Source organism: Abrus precatorius, unplaced genomic scaffold (genome assembly GCF_003935025.1).
Source record: "Abrus precatorius isolate BTA unplaced genomic scaffold, Abrus_2018 Scaffold5, whole genome shotgun sequence".
Lineage (NCBI taxonomy): Eukaryota > Viridiplantae > Streptophyta > Magnoliopsida > Fabales > Fabaceae > Abrus > Abrus precatorius.
Window position 1 is genome coordinate 15,055,256 of NW_020874395.1, and position 17,895 is coordinate 15,073,150.

The 17,895-nt window shown below is 31.6% G+C and overlaps 2 protein-coding genes and 1 non-coding gene across 3 annotated transcripts; 1 reads left to right on the top strand and 2 right to left on the bottom strand.

Annotated features, from left to right (window-relative positions):
• Nucleotides 1–627: 627 nt before the first annotated feature.
• On the top strand, nt 628–2,019 carry LOC113867305. Its single transcript, XM_027502545.1, has 2 exons — nt 628–849; nt 1,530–2,019. The coding sequence occupies exons 1-2, from the start codon at nt 684–686 to the stop codon at nt 1,805–1,807; spliced, it is 444 nt and encodes a 147-aa protein (XP_027358346.1). The 5' UTR covers nt 628–683; the 3' UTR covers nt 1,808–2,019.
• A 315-nt stretch (nt 2,020–2,334) lies between these two features.
• LOC113867303 (pentatricopeptide repeat-containing protein At5g66520-like) lies at nt 2,335–4,894 on the bottom strand. The gene is made up of 2 exons (XM_027502542.1): nt 3,050–4,894; nt 2,335–2,696 (listed from the first exon to the last, which is right to left on the bottom strand). Exon 1 carries the CDS (start codon nt 4,812–4,814, stop codon nt 3,180–3,182), a length of 1,635 nt encoding a protein of 544 aa, XP_027358343.1. The 5' UTR covers nt 4,815–4,894; the 3' UTR covers nt 2,335–2,696; nt 3,050–3,179.
• A 2,446-nt stretch (nt 4,895–7,340) lies between these two features.
• Nucleotides 7,341–7,421, bottom strand: TRNAL-CAG. The gene has a single exon. It is a non-coding gene; the product is annotated as a tRNA-Leu (tRNA).
• Nucleotides 7,422–17,895: the final 10,474 nt, after the last annotated feature.

A 17,895-nucleotide genomic window follows, 5' to 3' on the forward strand; every position in this document is an offset into this window, starting at 1 on the left:
CCAGTTACTTAAGCTATGATTGGAAGTTAGGTTTAGAAGGAAAAAAGAAAAAAAAGAGGGATTAGGAAGGAATTAATTTTATTTAGGAATTGCTTAATTAAGAGGGGAAAGTTTTGAGAATATTTTAAATCCTTTAAAATTCTTTAAAAACTTATTTTTTGAGTTTCCTCATTTTGAAAGTTTTTTTCCTCTCTCTCACTCTTTTATATTATTTTACAAATAACATTTTTTAACTTTTTTTTTAAATATTATTTTTTTAAGTGATAATTTGAAAAAAAAAATTAAAACATAAAAATATTAATTTTAAAATTATTTATACAAGTAAACCCCATCGTTACTATTCTTTCTTAATATTGAACATCTAAATAAGGAAAGAATTTAATCTTCTTCTCTCTTCAAACTCTTTCCTTTTCTTTCTCTCTAAACTTCCAAACAAAGTCTAATTCTCATAAATTGTAATATTATGTTAACAAATTGTAGTATTATCTTAAAGAAGAAATATTAAAAAAAATAAATGACATAATAAACGAACAGTGAAATTAATTTATCTCGCATAATTTCTGGAAAACCCTTTAGTGGTTTTTATAATTGGGAGGTACCATGAAATCATCAAACGCTGTGGTGGATTTCGTGATCTCTGACAACGTAACACCGAACCTAAGACAACACAACACAACACAGCCATGAATCCAAACCTTCTCAGAAACTTGTCCTTCCACGCGCGTCGTCTTCGTCTCCCTCCCACTCCTTCCCTCCTCTCTCTCTTCTCTTCTCGCACTAACCCACCTCCTCTCTCCCACCATACACACAACAAACGCGACCCTCTCGTCGAGGATATTAGCAACGAAGGTAATACCCATCTCCGCATTTTCATGAACCTCTTCCTCAATTGTTTCTTTGTACTTGCGTGTCCTTCAGCTGTTTGATGTAATGTTTCTGTCAACGCTTACAACTTATCTCGTTGCTTCAAGCAGTCTTATAAAAGAGAAATGCTCCAGAATACGTTCTCTTTTACATTTTTTTTTATTCTTTATTATTACGTGGAATTCACATGAGTTTCTTTGACACACATATATGTTTATTGTAACTCCTTTTTTAAGTGATTATTTTCTAAAATATTCTTTTTTTCTATCTTATAACAATATCAATAGTAATGAAACTTTGTAAAAGAAAAGAAATTTTGAATTAGAGTGACAATAGAAATATGGATGTGATAATAGCCACTCCCTTCATTAAATATAAAAATCTATCTATCTATCTATCTATATATATGTCACTCAATACAAGAATGTGTTAGAAGAATTTGTTGGAAAGTTTATAACGTTTCTAGTGTTATGAAAAATCAGACATTGAACTGGCAATAACTCCTTGTCATGGTTTAGTTAGTTCTATTCACAGTAATTGAACTGTACAGGTCCTTTTATTTTTTAGTAAAATTGATTTTGAACTGTTGAAGTGTTTCAAGTATTTATTTTTTTAATAGTCCCTACTGAAAGAGAAATTTTGGTTTTTGCTCTTTTGGGTTAAAGAGTTGATGAGGCGTGTAGCAAAGCTTCAAGAGGATGGTGCCGACGCAATTCCTTCTATGTTTGAGGCTATATTGCAGAGGTATTTAACAGGCAACCCTATAGAAGCTGACAAAGAATTGATGAGGGAAATTCTAGGGAAGGGAACTGAATCAGAAGATGATGAAGACGACGAATTGGATTCTGATTTGGAAGGAATAGATGATGAAACTGATGAAGAAGATTTTGATCTTGGTTTTAGCAGAAGGAATGAGGCTGATGGAGGAAAGACCAAGAGATGAATGAGCTCTGCAATTGCTGTCAATATTTGAAATCATCCTTTTTGGTGTGTTGGGTATAACAGATAGCAAGAGATGCCTTTGGACTAGTGCTGTTAAACTGTATGGTGTTTGTTTTGAATTTCTTATCTCTTGGTTGCAGCGGTTTTACTGTCTGTCAACATTTGTCATGGTGAGAAATTTTGCGATTTTGTGGTCAATAATCTCAATTAAGAAGTTATATACACTGTAATACTACTTATAAATATAACTAGTCTTGTACCTCTTATGGAAGTGGGACTGCAATTATCATTGGCAATGCTACTTCTATTATCATCTTGCTGAAATAGCAACAACCTAATGGGCATTTGAAAGTTTTTTTTCTTGGGTGGGGGATATAAGTGTAACACTTCATAGGAAAATAATCTACTATTTACTAACGAATAATTCTAAACCTCCTCTCTTCAATTTGCGCGTACTAGAATAAACCTTATTATTGTATTTCCTGTAATTCGTCACATGATTTCATTGTCAATTCATCAAATATATAAATAAAGGGTATAACTTAGCTATAATTAGTTAAATTGGCATATCAAAATGCCTAATTTTTATTGAAAAGGTAAGTAATAAGCAGATTCATGGATGAATGCCACCATAAACCAGGAAGGAGAGAGAAAATTCACAGTAGATTCTATTTACAGCCACTTAATCATCAATTGAAATACTAAACAATGTAAATAAGGAATTGCACGACGAGATCACTTATGGTGAAAATTTTCTCATCAGTTTGCTTGATTTTTGGGAGTTCTGAATTGCATGATGTTTGGAGACAATTCTGTTGATGAGATCCCAATCTGATATGAAGGTACCAAGCATACTGTAGAAGAGTAGTGTGTATTTATACCACATCAATCTGTCATCACAAGTTTGAATCTAATAAATATCTGAAAGCAACAAAACTTTTCCTTGCATGTCACCAGCAAGCATCCCAAAAGCTCTTTGAAATGAATGAGGAATTTCATTAAGAAAGAACATACAACAAAGGAGCAATGATATCCCAAATGACAACATATAAGTACCTAGCTCGTATGGAACAATTGATGACAGTGACGGATCAACTTGAAGCCCATATTGTTAAAGTGTGGCGCGTGACTAAGCTAGCAATTTTCAGTGGTTCATGCACTATATTTTTCAGTAGGTATCCAAGTGAATGTATACAAAATTTCATTTTGGTGCCAAAAGGAAAGGTAATGTGACTATAATTACCAATAATTGAATTGGTGGATGGCCACACATTGCAGCACATGGTTGATTGTTGGACTACTGTTAAATTAATAAGGCAATGTGCAGATTTGCCATACAACCATTTGAAGTCTTCTGCTGCTTCTGATAACTACTATACACATATCTTCATCTCATTACTTAGTCTATTTAAGACCAATACTAGTTCTTTCATGGGAAGTTCAGATGATCCTCCAGCTGAGAATTCTTGAACCACTCCATTGATTTCAATCATGCTACAGCCTGGGATTTTATTTTCTATTCTTCTTTCTTTCATTAGATTCCTAATTCTTCTGGCAGCATCAAACCTGCCAGCTTTAGCATATATATCACACAAGTTTATGTAGAAAGCATGATTACGAGGTTCCAACTCTATCAAATTATGAGCTACCTTTTCTCCTAATTCTACATTCCCATGCATCTGACATCCTCCAAGTAATGCACCCCAAACATAAACATCTGGCTTCATTGGCATGCTTCTTATGAGAATCTCTGACTCATCAAAGAGTCTGGCTCTGCTAAGAATATCAACCATGCAAGCATAGTGATAAACTTGCGGTTCAATTAAGTAAACACATTTCATGACATCGAAGCACCAGCGACCTTGCACAACCAAACCAGAATGAGCACAAGCTGACAATAATCCAACAAATGTCACATGGTTTGGCTTTACTCCAGCTCTTTCCATATCTGAAAAGCAATCAAAAGCCTTCCAACCTAATCCATGAACAGAAAACACCAAAATCATTGCTGTCCAAGCTGATGTATCCTTTTGAGGCATTTCTTTGAAGATTTCAAATGCTTTCTGCACATCTCCACACTTGCCGTACATATTGACTAGTGCTGTTCCAATTACCACGTCACACTCTATGCCATGTCTTCTCAGGTAACCATGCACCCATTTCCCATGGTCTATAGCACCAAGTTGAGCACAAGCTGAAAGGACACTTGCTATAGTAATTTTATCCGGTTTAATCTTATCATCATTCAAAATCTGCATTTCATGGAAAAGTTCTAGTGACTCCTTAGCCCTCCCACCTTGCACCAGCCCTGTAATAATGGAATTCCAAGTTATGACATTCCTCCCATTCATCTTCCTAAACAAATCCAATGCCATGTCAAGTCCTCCACTTCTCGAATACCCAATAACCATTGAGTTCCAAGTGACAACATCTCTAACAACCATTTCATCAAACAACTTCCTGGCATTATTCAACAACCCACAACTCATGTACAAGCTAATCAAACAATTCCCAACATAAACATCCTTAAAAAATCCAAACTTTATCACTTGGGTGTGAATAACTTGGCCAGTAGCACCATATTCCAGCCACCTAGTGCAACCCTTTGCAAGGAAAGTGAAAGTGAGGCAATTGGGCACAATGTCCTTGCAAAGCATTTGCTTATACAGCATCAAAGCCCTGCAAAAATGGGTTCCATCATCCACCTCCATCTTTACATTTGCTCTGATCATGATGTTGTAGACACGAAGATCTGGGTTCTTGATCGTGTGAAAAACCTTGGTGGCATAGTTGAAAGAACTATAATTGGAAAAGGAGCAACAAAAAAGGAGACGGGTAATGAGATGATATTGGTCACCAATGTGTAAAGTTGGGGACTTTAGAATATGAGTATGAATTGTTTTGAGCTCTCTCAGGTTCTTGCATTCTTCAATCAACCTAGAGAGTGTGTTCCTTATTGTTATGCTTTTGGATTCCACAGTTTTGAACTCAATGAGGGTAACCATCATCGTTATCTCAATACAATAGAACTCACCACATCACTCATGGTTGAATCAGCAATGAAAAGTTTTAGGATTTGGTTAACTGCAGTTCTTAATATTAGAAAAAATATTTACTATATTAAAAATATAAAAGTAAAATAGATATTTTTTTAAATAAAATATTATCATTTTTACATATTAATTTTAAGATTATCATTTTTAGATGTATAAAGGGAGGGGTTTCTCTCAATGAGGTTGGGATCTGAATCCTCTGCAGTGAAAAATTCACTGCACCAGGTCCTGTTTCCATTATAACCATTATTATTATATTTATTATTTTTTTAATTTTTTTTTATTTCAATAGTTGAGATCGTCTGCACTAATAAAATCATGAGTTGTGTCAGGTCAATCAAGCTTTTATTGTGATGCTGCATATAAAGTCCATAAAAATGCCATGTCTAACTAGGTTGAGATTTCCAGCTTTAAGAACTTTGAAACATTCACTTGATTTATTCGGTTATTGCCCCCAAAATTGTTTTATTTTCATGATTATTATCAGAATTAATTAATTAACAAATTTTATAGGAGTCCTGTCTTTCTTGTTTAGTTTTAGGCATCAAAGATAATATCTCACCTTTTGCACATGTTGACCATTTGACCTTCAACGTTGCTTCAAAGAATGATTTGTTTTTTCGTCAGTATATATGTCATTTGCTTTGTATAAATGGTGTTCAATGGGACCCTAACTACTGTATATTGAGGGATTCTAATCTTTGAGCTCCTAAAAAAGGATAAGGACCAATTAACCTTATTCAAATGTATTTTTAGGCTATAATTTTGATTACAATGTCATCATTATTCAAATAAAAAAGGATGAACTCATTGATTATTTGAAATAAATATTGATGGGGTTACCAGAATCAAATTTAATTGTACCAAAAGAAAGAAAATTGAAGTAGAGAGTTGAGATTGCAGTTATGCTATACTGTGAAGGTAGTGATGCAGAATAGGAAATACCTTGCTTCAATTTCAAGCCTCCCTTTTTTTGCTGCCTTTCTTGCGTGATCCACATTGTCCCACGTTAAATAAAGTGGTGTTAAGAATAAAAATGAATAAGTTCCAGTATGTAAGAAAGCAAAATAAAATAAAATAAAAATGTAACTTGTATAACTAGTTTTGTTGCCCTTTGGGCATTGGAATTACAAACGATTCATACTCTAATTTCTTTAATGATGGGCTTCTCAAATCACTCGTGTGTATTATCTCATAATTTTAAACTTACCAACTGCAAGTTAGTGCGAATATCTAGACCCAAAAAAGTGTGTGAATACAAGTGTACCTTGTAATGTATGACCAAAGCTTTCACTGAAAAAGTTCTGGTCCAAACTTTTAGAAAGGAATGAAAATCATTGGATAAATGTTACATTGGAATTTGCATTACTAACTTTCAATAAGCACCGTAGCTCTTAGTGCCCAAAATTAAAAGGAGAAAGCTTTTCCTTAAGTCTCCCCAATAGCTAACAATATCTTAGCCATTAGGGAATCTTCAATGTGAAAAAGCTTCCTTGCCTAGCAACATTCTTAGATGACAAAGGGAAACTGAAGAAAGAAGGTACAGAAGAAAAACAAAATATACTCTTTCTCAAAAATAACTGTAGCATGTTCCAAATGCTTTTCTAGGAAGATTTCCTTGCAAATCTCTTCAAACAACCTATTACAAGGATTGCAAGCTTTTCATCATAACTGCAACATTAGCATATATTTGATGGCATATTCGTTTTCCAAACCCTGAAATGGAGAGAAAACTAAGCCTTGAAGACAAACAAAGAGTTTCATTGTTCGATAGGAGGAGGCAGAAGCATGATCATGTTGATGCAAGGCATGACAAAATTTGTTCTTGTTCTAATTTGGTTTCTCCTCAGCAAAAAGGTCACAAAAACAGGGAAAAATTGATTGAATTCATTTGTAGTAGTTGCTTACTTTGTGTTTGTTGTCCACTAGCATGTATATGTTGTTTCATCAAGCTACCATGTAGAATCTGTCATCAAGCAATGAGGCGTGCTTGGCAATGGGCTTGTTTTGGATCAAAGAATAGGATATTAGCAGATTATTCTTCATTTTCTGACATTGATTAAGATATCATGTCATGTAAGGTTAAGCCTTGTAGGAATTATGAACACATAACAGATAGATTTCATCACTTTCCATGTATGTAGGCTATAAAAGGTCATCCAAAATGAGTTTTTTCCTCCATATATCATTCTCTTGTATTACAAGGCATGAGTATTATTATGATTTTTGCTTCTGATAGTTCAGTTCTAATAAAAAAAAAATAGTTATGATAAGTAATACTCCATACATCTTGTTACTCTTGTATCTGAAAATAAAACTAAAACCTTTTTTATTAAAAGATTCAAGCACTTACACAGTTACACTTTGGAATGAACATATAAAATCTTGATTAGTATTTGTTATTTTGAACTACGCCTTCACTGAAAGAAATGACCTTTTAACTCAATAATGCTGTTGTTGTAAAAAAGAATATAAAACCTTTGTCAAGAATGGGATTCGAACCCATGCCCTTTCGGACCAGTACCTGAAACTGGCGCCTTAGACCAACTCGGCCATCTTGACACTATTGACACATTTTGTAAGCCTAATTAATCATAGCTGATTTATGCAAGTTAATATTCCTTGCTTTATCTTTGTCAATTATTTCCTATTTTCCTTTTGTTTATGAACTTGTTCATAAATTCATGCAGAAATGTAAATTTGGTTGAGCTTGATAATCCAATCGATGAAACCTTTTGGTTAGATCCTAAATAATTTAAACCTGAATTTTAGCTCGACTTAATTTTGGTCTTATTTATCTGAAATCTCACTTATTTTTTATCTTATAAGTTATTGTGTAAGTATGACATTAATTTTATTTAGAAAACTAAAGCTCATTTGGCAAATAGATTAGCTCTTTAATTTCATAGCTCTTATTTATTTATATTTTAAAATTAAATTTATAATACTTTTTAAATAATTCGCAGGCCAGTGGGTAGGCCCTCCCAACCCCACATTATTACTTTGTACTCAAGTGATCCAATGTACTACTGACCAGAAACAAAAAAAAATAAAAAAAATACTAATCCAAGGTTGTTCTTTTAGTTTTTTATCCTCCAAAAATAGCCCAGGCCAAATTCTTTGGGCCTATCCAATTTTACAACATACTAGAAATTAAGAGTTTAGTTTAAATATATTGGCAGTGTAATTTTGTTCTATATTTTTATCCAATTATGAATTATACCATTAAAATAATTAATTTTTGTAATAATTAAGCTCTTAAAATAGAAATATGCGTAAAAATTAGTTAAAATGTAAAAATCTTATGACAAAATTATACTCTTAAATTAAATATATAAGATAACTTGAAGTATGTGTGAATCATGGCATCACAATATTACCATCTCTAAAAAGAGAATGAAATTGGTGGATCCCACCCATGAAGAGTGTATGACGCATTGAAGAATAGGTCTCCATGACGTACAGAGGTGTTTATGCGTTGGTGCAGTGAAGTCACTAATTGATCAAACTGAGGCATTTATAGACAAGTGTAGGTCCAATGCAACCACATATTCAATTTTAGTTGTTCATGTTATTTGTCACCATCATAGTAGATGCATCCCAAATTATTTAAATTGTGAGGTCAAGGTTATTATATATAGTTGCATTAATTAACATTAGGCAAATAATTTTGCAACCACAATTATTTGTAGCCATCCCTAAAAAATTTTTCACAGTTACTACAACTCTTAGGTGTCATGATTCAGTCCCCTACTTTTGGAATAAGAGTTTGCTGTAATATTGAGATTTAAGACAAATTTTAAGGTCATATTGAAATGATATACATATTCCACCTGTCCTCGTCTTATATGTGCATATAATTTAACATCACTTGTCATTTTACTTTTTTTTTAAAACAATCAATTTGTAGAATGAAATAATATAATTATTCTCTAAAAATAATTTTAGAAATTAGTTAGTATGTAATAGTTTTTTAAAAGTCAATAACAAAACAGGTTTGGAGTGACTTTGTCTAAGATTTAATATATCCAAGTGATGTTTGGACCATTGGATTTGGAACCCAGAACTAGTTTCGAAGATGATGGCAAATTTTGCTGTTTTACTGAATTCAATTATGTTGACCTAGATAAATTAATATTTAAAGATTCTTTAACTATGTTGTATGAGTACACATATAAGAGTATTTGGTGTGCTATGATACGCAAATATAATTTTTTAAAATATTAAAATACAAATACGACAATATATATTAACTAAAATATATACTTATATTTATGTGTGCATGTTGAATATTATATGATAACCTTGGTCTAATCTTAATTAAATAACAATTTTATAGAAAAAAAATCTAAAAATAAAAAATATTCTAACAAATTTTATAAAATATAAAAATTATTACTAAACAAAAAAATAACAATGGATATGCCTAAAATACATATGCAAGTGTATTTACGTATATCTGTATTTGACATAAATAGTTTGACTGTTCTTATGTATCATTACATAAGATTCTTTTTTTTTAATTTGTGAGGACAATAAATCTTATTTCTTGTATTAATAAAATATTTTTATCTAAATAACTTTATGTACATGAATTTGGTTCTTCTAATTTATAAATATTTCAACAGTATAAATACTCCTTTAACAATCAACACTCCTCATTATTTTTTTTTTTTTTTGTATCTTTCTTTCTATTATTGAATATCACTTCTCTTATTTTTCTTTGGGTGTATGTACACCGTAGTGTCTAAGTAATATCTTCCGAAATAAAAAGGTTTGACAAACCTTTAATACCCTTTTCTTTTGTGGTATAAGGGTGGACCATTTTAGAAGTGGCGGTGCAGCTAAAAACTACTAAATATAGGGATCTACATGATAGTTAGCCTAGAGACCCTTCAGATGGCAACACGAGATCCAAGAAAATTTGGCACATATTTGAAAATTTTTAACTTCAGACACTAGACATTCAGTAGTTGTGTTTATGCTTTAGACTAATTAATAGGTTTGGCATACCAAATGCTTCATCACGATGACTCCAATTTGAAACACCAACAACATAAAAGTCACATGCTTCACATTGAATACTCAAAATATATTATTAAAATTGTGTTGTTTTGATATCATTATTCGTGTATGTGTATGTGTGTGTGTCAACTTTCACACACAAATTAACCTAAAGTTCCCTTGTACTTTACATACATATCTTAATTAGGCAGGGTTGCACTAGAATAGAACAAAAAGAAATAAAAATATAACAGAATATAATCCAAAGGAATGCCAACCAGAAAAGTATAAGCTACACTTCGAGTTTATGAGATCAAAATGTTGCATTCAAATTAACAACCATTGCAGGATTTTCTGCTTACACAGTGCAAAGAAGTTTAATAGTTAGCTCCTAGCATATATTAATAATCCTAGGCCTTAGCAACAATGAAACATAGGAAACTAACATTATAATAGCCACAAAACTTCCACTTATACTTGAACTGTGTGTCATAGATCTATGCATGAAGTTGATAGTAGAAAGCACAGGTTCTCATGCACCACATCCAGCACCACATGCAGCACCACATCCTGCTGAGCATCCAGCTCCATAAGGTTCTGGATTTGCTGCAGAAGCTTTCTCTTTGGATACACCATCAGCACAAGAAAATATGATAGCTGATATAATGCAAAAGGTAGCCAAAACCACCAAAAAGATTGCATAGGCATTACCAAAGAAACCAAGATTATTTGCATCCAAAATCTTCACTTCTATCAATTCTCTCACCATCTGTTCCTCCTTTGCTTATTGGTGAGGTCTTGTTGTTTCAAGAGTGAACATTGCTCATGTTCATATGCTTCTTATATAAGCTATAATATTTCTAAATTAAAAAAATAGAAATATCTTTCCATGCTGTTGAAGACGGTTTCAATTTTTCATTACCCTTGAAAAGTATAGGTTATTGCTTCTTTAGACTGTGGGGTGCCAGTGCCACTCAATTCTTGTCATGAAATTTGGTTGTGGGAGCTAACATGACCTGTGGTTTGTTAATTTTTGGTGACAGTCGAATCTTGGGTTCCTTTAGGCACATCTTGTGAAATATATATTTTAATAAAAATATACAATTTGAATTAATTTATACATATATTTTAAAAATATTTAACAATTAAAAATTAATTTTACTCAACTTAAATTTAAATTAAACAGTTAAATTAATTGGAAATTGTATGCTAAGCAAAACTTCGGTTTTGGACTTGGGGAGGTTGTTACTAGTTCAGTATTAATTAGCAGTAAAAAAATACAATTATTTGCCATAGTGGCTGCTTCTAGTACAGCCTTTTAGACTCAAATTATATAAAAGACCATTATTAAAGGCTCCACTTATTGTTCAGTGGAGTACGAAGGTCAATAATGTTTTGGTTATTGGTCTTTAAGGAAATTGCAAAATGCAAAGGCGTTTTTATGTCACAACCTTATAACACTTTTAAATGATACTTATGTCTTGTCAAACACGAATTTATGAAAGGATGCTGTATGATACATCAAATGACTGTAGAACATTTTTCTTATTTTGATGTTGTAAATTTTATACTAATACTTATTAAAATATCACTATATAATTGAATAAAATTTAACTTCTTTTATGTTTATGATGATTTATACTCATTTTTTGATGATTTTTTTCTTTCAATTTAAACATTTTATTTTATATTAGTTTTATACGTTATGTTATAATTTGTTGTATCTAATGATTTTTAAAAATTATTTTATCTTTAAGTTTGTATCATATATATAATATTTGTATTCTGTGTCGTATCCACTTTAGTGGTTTGTAGTTGCTTAATACTCTCCATGTGTTATATTTTCAGTTCAGGCATCAGCAAGCACCATTTGTGGGTTCTTGGTTCAGCCACAACTTCTGACTGGAAACCCCACTATATCGGTTTAGAGAGGTGAAAAGCCAATCTTCTTAATTGGCCCTTTCAGATACGAAACTTCATCTATGAACAGTTGTAGGTTATTTATAATCATTTAATGTAGGTTAGAAAGTTCACCTATTTTTCCTATTAAAAATAAAGTAGAAATTTAAAATTATTTAATGATATAGTTATACTATATATTATATAAATACATTTGTAATGTCACAAGTGTAAAGTAGGACAAATAAAAACGGTCACATGTGTAATGTAGGACAAATAAAAACTGTTATTATGCTGTTGAGAATGATTGAAGGGAGAAAGAGTCAATAACGTGGTAACATAGTATAATTCATAGTTTTTACATTTTGGGTCAACTAGATAAAGTAGTTAGTTTGTTTTATGAAATGGTTTTGAAAAGAATCAATCCAAATGCTCATACCTGTAGCATGTTAATTGATGCACCATGTGAGAAAGATTATCTAAATCCAAAATTATTTTAGTAAGATAAGGATTTGAGATGAACTAAGTTATTTACAGAATGTTAATCAATCTGTATAAGGTGAGACAAATAAAAATTGCTATTGAGAATGATTGAAGTGAGAAAGATTCAACCTAACATGGTAACGTAGTATAATTCATAATTTTTGCATTTTGGGTCAACTAGACAAAGTAGTTAGTTTGTTCCATAAAATGATTTTGAAAAGAATCGACCCTGCTCATACCTGTTGCATGTTGATTGATGCATAGTGCTGAAAGATTATTTAAATCCAAAATTATTTAACGATGTGGTTATATTATATATTTTCTAAATACATTTGTAATGTGAATAAAAACAACAAAACTCTAGTTATATAAATAAAAGTAAGATTTAAAATTCAAATTGAACTCTAAATTCAAAATAAAAAACATCAAGCCTATATATAGAATGTTTAAAATTTTTCCCAAAAGAAAAAATAAAGACAGAAACTCTTGCATTAGTAACTCTTAATACTTGTTTTATGTACATGATAAGATAAAAATAATAAAATATGATAGCTAAATAAGAGTAGAATAGGACAATAGTGTGATAGACTTTTAAAATATTTTATATTTAATGTATACTATAATAATAAGTTAGATACATTATATTATTTTATCGTGTTTAATTCTAACTTAGGTCTCTTATTAGATAAAATTAATAATAAAATATGAGAAAGTGAGCCAATGTTAAAAATAGAATATAAGAAAAGAACAATATATCATATCTTATATTTTTATCCTCATCAAGAAACAATATATAACTGTATAAATAAGAGGTAAAATTTGGGTTAAATTTTCTAAGTTTAATATTGTGATAAATTTAAAAGCAAAAATTTCAGGTACAATTGTATTATTTTTCAATGCAGTTATGCCTTTGGTAACCCTTGAAAGCAAAAAACTTTCTAAGTTTAACCCTATAAAAACACTGGTAAAGAAATTGAATTGAAAGAAATCTGTAAAAAAACTAATTTCCAACCTAATTCCATCAACATGTGTGGCGATATCATTGCAGTGCTTTCCATCACCCTTCTCAAGAAATTTACCTCTTGTTGTTCTATAAAGCCTCAAATGCCCCAATTTACCCCAATGTTGTTGATGATGTTGTTTTCCTATTCAATTGCATGCTCAATAAGTGTCCTTCCCCGTCCATATTTGAATTTACCAAGATTTTGGGGTGCCTCGCTAAGGCTGAGCATTTCAAAGTTGTCATTTCCCTTTTTCAACGATTGTGATCAAAATAAATTAGACCAAACTTTTATTCTTTAAATATTCTAATGAGTTGTTTAAATAAACTGGGGCATTATTTGAACTTATCTTATTTAATATTAGCCAAGATCTTTAGATTGGGTTATTAGCCAAATACTATAACTTTGACTATAGTCATCAATGGTCTCTGTCTTCAAGCAATGTCACAAAGGTATTGCATTTTCAAGACAAAGTAGTGAGACAAGGATATGAGATGAACAAAGTTACATTATAAGCATGAACGTGCTTAAGATTTTCGCAAGGCTGTGCTCCCTCACTAGAAACTAAAAGTTGTTACTCTTTCACCACAAGCCGTCGTGACAAAAATTATTAGGGAACATTCTAATGAATTGTTTATACAAACAGGGGTATCATATGAACTTATCTTATTTGATATTAGTCAAGATCTTTAGATTAGGTTATTAGCCAAATACTATAACTTTGACCATAGTCGTCAATGATCTTTATCTTCAGGCAATGTCACAAAGGTATTATATTATCAACAAGGTAGTAAGACAAGGATGTGAGATGAACAAAGTTACCTCTTGTTATTCTACACAGCCTTAATGCCCCAATTTTCCCCAATGTTGTTGATGATGTTGTTTTCAACGATTGTGATCAAAATAAATTAGACCAAACTTTTATTCTTTAAATATTCTAATGAATTGTTTATATAAACTGGGGCATCATTTCAACTCCTTCCCCGTCCATATTTGAATTTAATAAGATTTTGGCGTGCCTTGAGCATTTCAAAGTTATCATTTCTCTTTTTCAACGATTGTGATTAAAATAAATTAGACCAAACTGTTATTCTTTAAATATTCTAATGATTTGTTTATACAAACTAGGCATCATATGAACTTATCTTATTTGATATTAGTCAAGATCTTTAGATTGTGTTATTAGCAAATACTATAACTTTGATCATAGTCATCAACGGTCTCTCTTCGGACAATGTCACAAAGGTATTATATTTTTAAGATAAGGTCGTAAGACAAAGACTTGAGACGAACAAAGTTACATTATAAGCATGAACGTGCCTAAGATTTCCGCAAGGCCATGTTCCCTCGTTAGAAACTAAAAGTTGTTACTCTTTCACCACAAGCCGTCGCGCTAAGAATTATCAGGGAACATTCTAATGAATTGTTTATACAAACTAAGAAATCATATAAGCTTATCTTATTTAATAATAGTCAAGATCTTTAGATTAGGTTATTAGCCAAATACTATAACTTTGACCATAGTCGTCAATGATCTTTGTCTTCAGGCAATGTCACAAAGGTATTGCATTTTCAAGACAAGGTAGTAAGACAAGGATATGAGATGAACAAAGTTACATTATAAGCATGAACGTGCTTAAGATTTTCGCAAGGCTGTGCTCCCTCACTAGAAACTAAAAGTTGTTACTCTTTCACCACAAGCCGTCGTGACAAAAATTATTAGGGAACATTCTAATGAATTGTTTATACAAACAGGGGTATCATATGAACTTATCTTATTTGATATTAGTCAAGATCTTTAGATTGGGTTATTAGCCAAATACTATAACTTTTACCATAGTCGTCAATGATCTTTATCTTCAGGCAATGTCACAAAGGTATTATATTATCAACAAGGTAGTAAGACAAGGATATGAGATGAACAAAGTTACATTATAAGCATGAACGTGCTTAAGATTTCCGTAAAGCCGTGCTCCCTCACTAGAAACTAAAAATTGTTACACTTTCACTACAAGTCGTCGCGTCAAGAATTATTAGAGAACATTCTAATGAATTGTTTATACAAACTAGGAAATCATATAAGCTTATCTTATTTAATATTAGCCAAGATCTCTAGATTAGGTTATTAGCCAAATACTATAACCTTGACCATAGTCATCAATGGTCTTTATCTTCAGGCAATGTCACAAACGTATTGAATTTTCAAGACAAGGTAGTAAGACAAGGATATGAGATGAACAAAGTTACAATATAAGCATGAAAGTGCTTAATATTTTCGCAAGGCCGTGCTCCCTCACTGGAAACTAGAAGTTGTTACTCTTTCACCGCAAACCGTTGCGCTAAGAATTATCAGGGAGCATTCTAATGAATTGTTTATACAAACTGGGAAATCATATAAGCTTATCTTATTTAATATTAGTCAAGATCTTTAGATTAGGTTATTAGCCAAATACTATAACTTTGACCATAGTCGTCAATGATCTTTATCTTCAGGCAATGTCACAAAGGTATTATATTATCAACAAGGTAGTAAGACAAGGATGTGAGATGAACAAAGTTACCTCTTGTTATTCTACACAGCCTTAAATGCCCCAATTTTCCCCAATGTTGTTGATGATGTTGTTTTCAACGATTGTGATCAAAATAAATTAGACCAAACTTTTATTCTTTAAATATTCTAATGAATTGTTTATATAAACTGGGGCATCATTTCAACTCCTTCCCCGTCCATATTTGAATTTAATAAGATTTTGGCGTGCCTTGAGCATTTCAAAGTTATCATTTCTCTTTTTCAACGATTGTAATTAAAATAAATTAGACCAAACTGTTATTCTTTAAATATTCTAATGATTTGTTTATACAAACTAGGCATCATATGAACTTATCTTATTTGATATTAGTCAAGATCTTTAGATTGTGTTATTAGCCAAATATTATAACTTTGATCATAGTCATCAACGGTCTCTCTTCAGACAATGTCACAAAGGTATTATATTTTCAAGATAAGGTCGTAAGACAAAGACTTGAGACGAACAAAGTTACATTATAAGCATGAACGTGCCTAAGATTTCCGCAAGGCCGTGTTCCCTCGTTAGAAACTAAAAGTTGTTACTCTTTCACCACAAGCCGTCGCGCTAAGAATTATCAGGGAACATTCTAATGAATTGTTTATACAAACTAAGAAATCATATAAGCTTATCTTATTTAATAATAGTCAAGATCTTTAGATTAGGTTATTAGCCAAATACTATAACTTTGACCATAGTCGTCAATGATCTTTGTCTTCAGGCAATGTCACAAAGGTATTGCATTTTCAAGACAAGGTAGTAAGACAAGGATATGAGATGAACAAAGTTACATTATAAGCATGAACGTGCTTAAGATTTCCGTAAAGCCGTGCTCCCTCACTAGAAACTAAAAATTGTTACACTTTTACTACAAGTCGTCGCGTCAAGAATTATCAGTGAACATTCTAATGAATTGTTTATACAAACTAGGAAATCATATAAGCTTATCTTATTTAATATTAGCCAAGATCTCTAGATTAGGTTATTAGCCAAATACTATAACCTTGACCATAGTCATCAATGGTCTTTATCTTCAGGCAATGTCACAAACGTATTGCATTTTCAAGACAAGGTAGTAAGACAAGGATATGAGATGAACAAAGTTACAATATAAGCATGAAAGTGCTTAATATTTTCGCAAGGCCGTGCTCCCTCATTGGAAACTAGAAGTTGTTACTCTTTCACCGCAAACCGTTGCGTCAAGAATTATCAGGGAGCATTTTAATGAATTGTTTATACAAACTGGGAAATCATATAAGCTTATCTTATTTAATATTAGTCAAGATCTTTAGATTAGGTTAATAGCCAAATATTATAACTTTGACCATAGTCGTCAATGATCTTTATCTTCAGGCAATGTCACAAAGGTATTATATTATCAAGACAAGGTAGTAAGACAAGGATTTGAGATGAACCAAGTTATATTATAAGCATGAACGTGCTTAAGATTTTCTAAAGCCGTGCTCCCTCACTAGAAACTAGAAGTTGTTACTCTTTCACTACAAGCCGTCGCGACAAAAATTATTAGGGAACATTCTTATGAATTGTTTATACAAACAGGGGTATCATATGAACTTATCTTATTTGATATTAGCCAAGATCTTTAGATTGAGTTATTAGCTAAATACTATAACTTTGACCATACTAATCAATGGTCTCTGTCTCCAAGCAATGTCACAAAGGTATTGCATTTTCAAGACAAGGTAGTAAGAGAAGGATTTGAGATGAACAAAGTTACATTATAAGCATGAATATGCTTAAGATTTTCGCAAGGCTGTTCTTCCTCACTAGAAACTAGAAGTTTTTACTCTTTCACCACAAGCCGTCGCGTCAAGAATTATCAGGGAATATTTTCTTCCTTTATTCAATTGTTCTCTCTGCATGCATTTAAGTTGGTTTTCTTTAAACATTGAAAACAATGTTTTGCTTTAAGTATGGGAGAGGGGTTCCTAATGTAATATAATTCAGAGTTTTCACATTTTATAATAAATCCAAAGGTAGAAATTTCAGGCATAATTGTATTATTTTTCAATGTAGTTGTGGCTTTGTTAATATAATTACGCTAATAAAGAAATTGAGTTG

Excerpts from the sequence above, each read along its gene's own strand:
- LOC113867305 (XM_027502545.1), top strand. The coding sequence starts at position 684 with ATGAATCCAAACCTTCTCAGAAACTTGTCCTTCCACGCGCGTCGTCTT. Across the intron at positions 850-1,529 it reads CGAGGATATTAGCAACGAAG|AGTTGATGAGGCGTGTAGCA; the intron begins GTAATACCCATC and ends TTTGGGTTAAAG.
- LOC113867303 (XM_027502542.1), bottom strand. The coding sequence starts at position 4,814 with ATGATGGTTACCCTCATTGAGTTCAAAACTGTGGAATCCAAAAGCATA.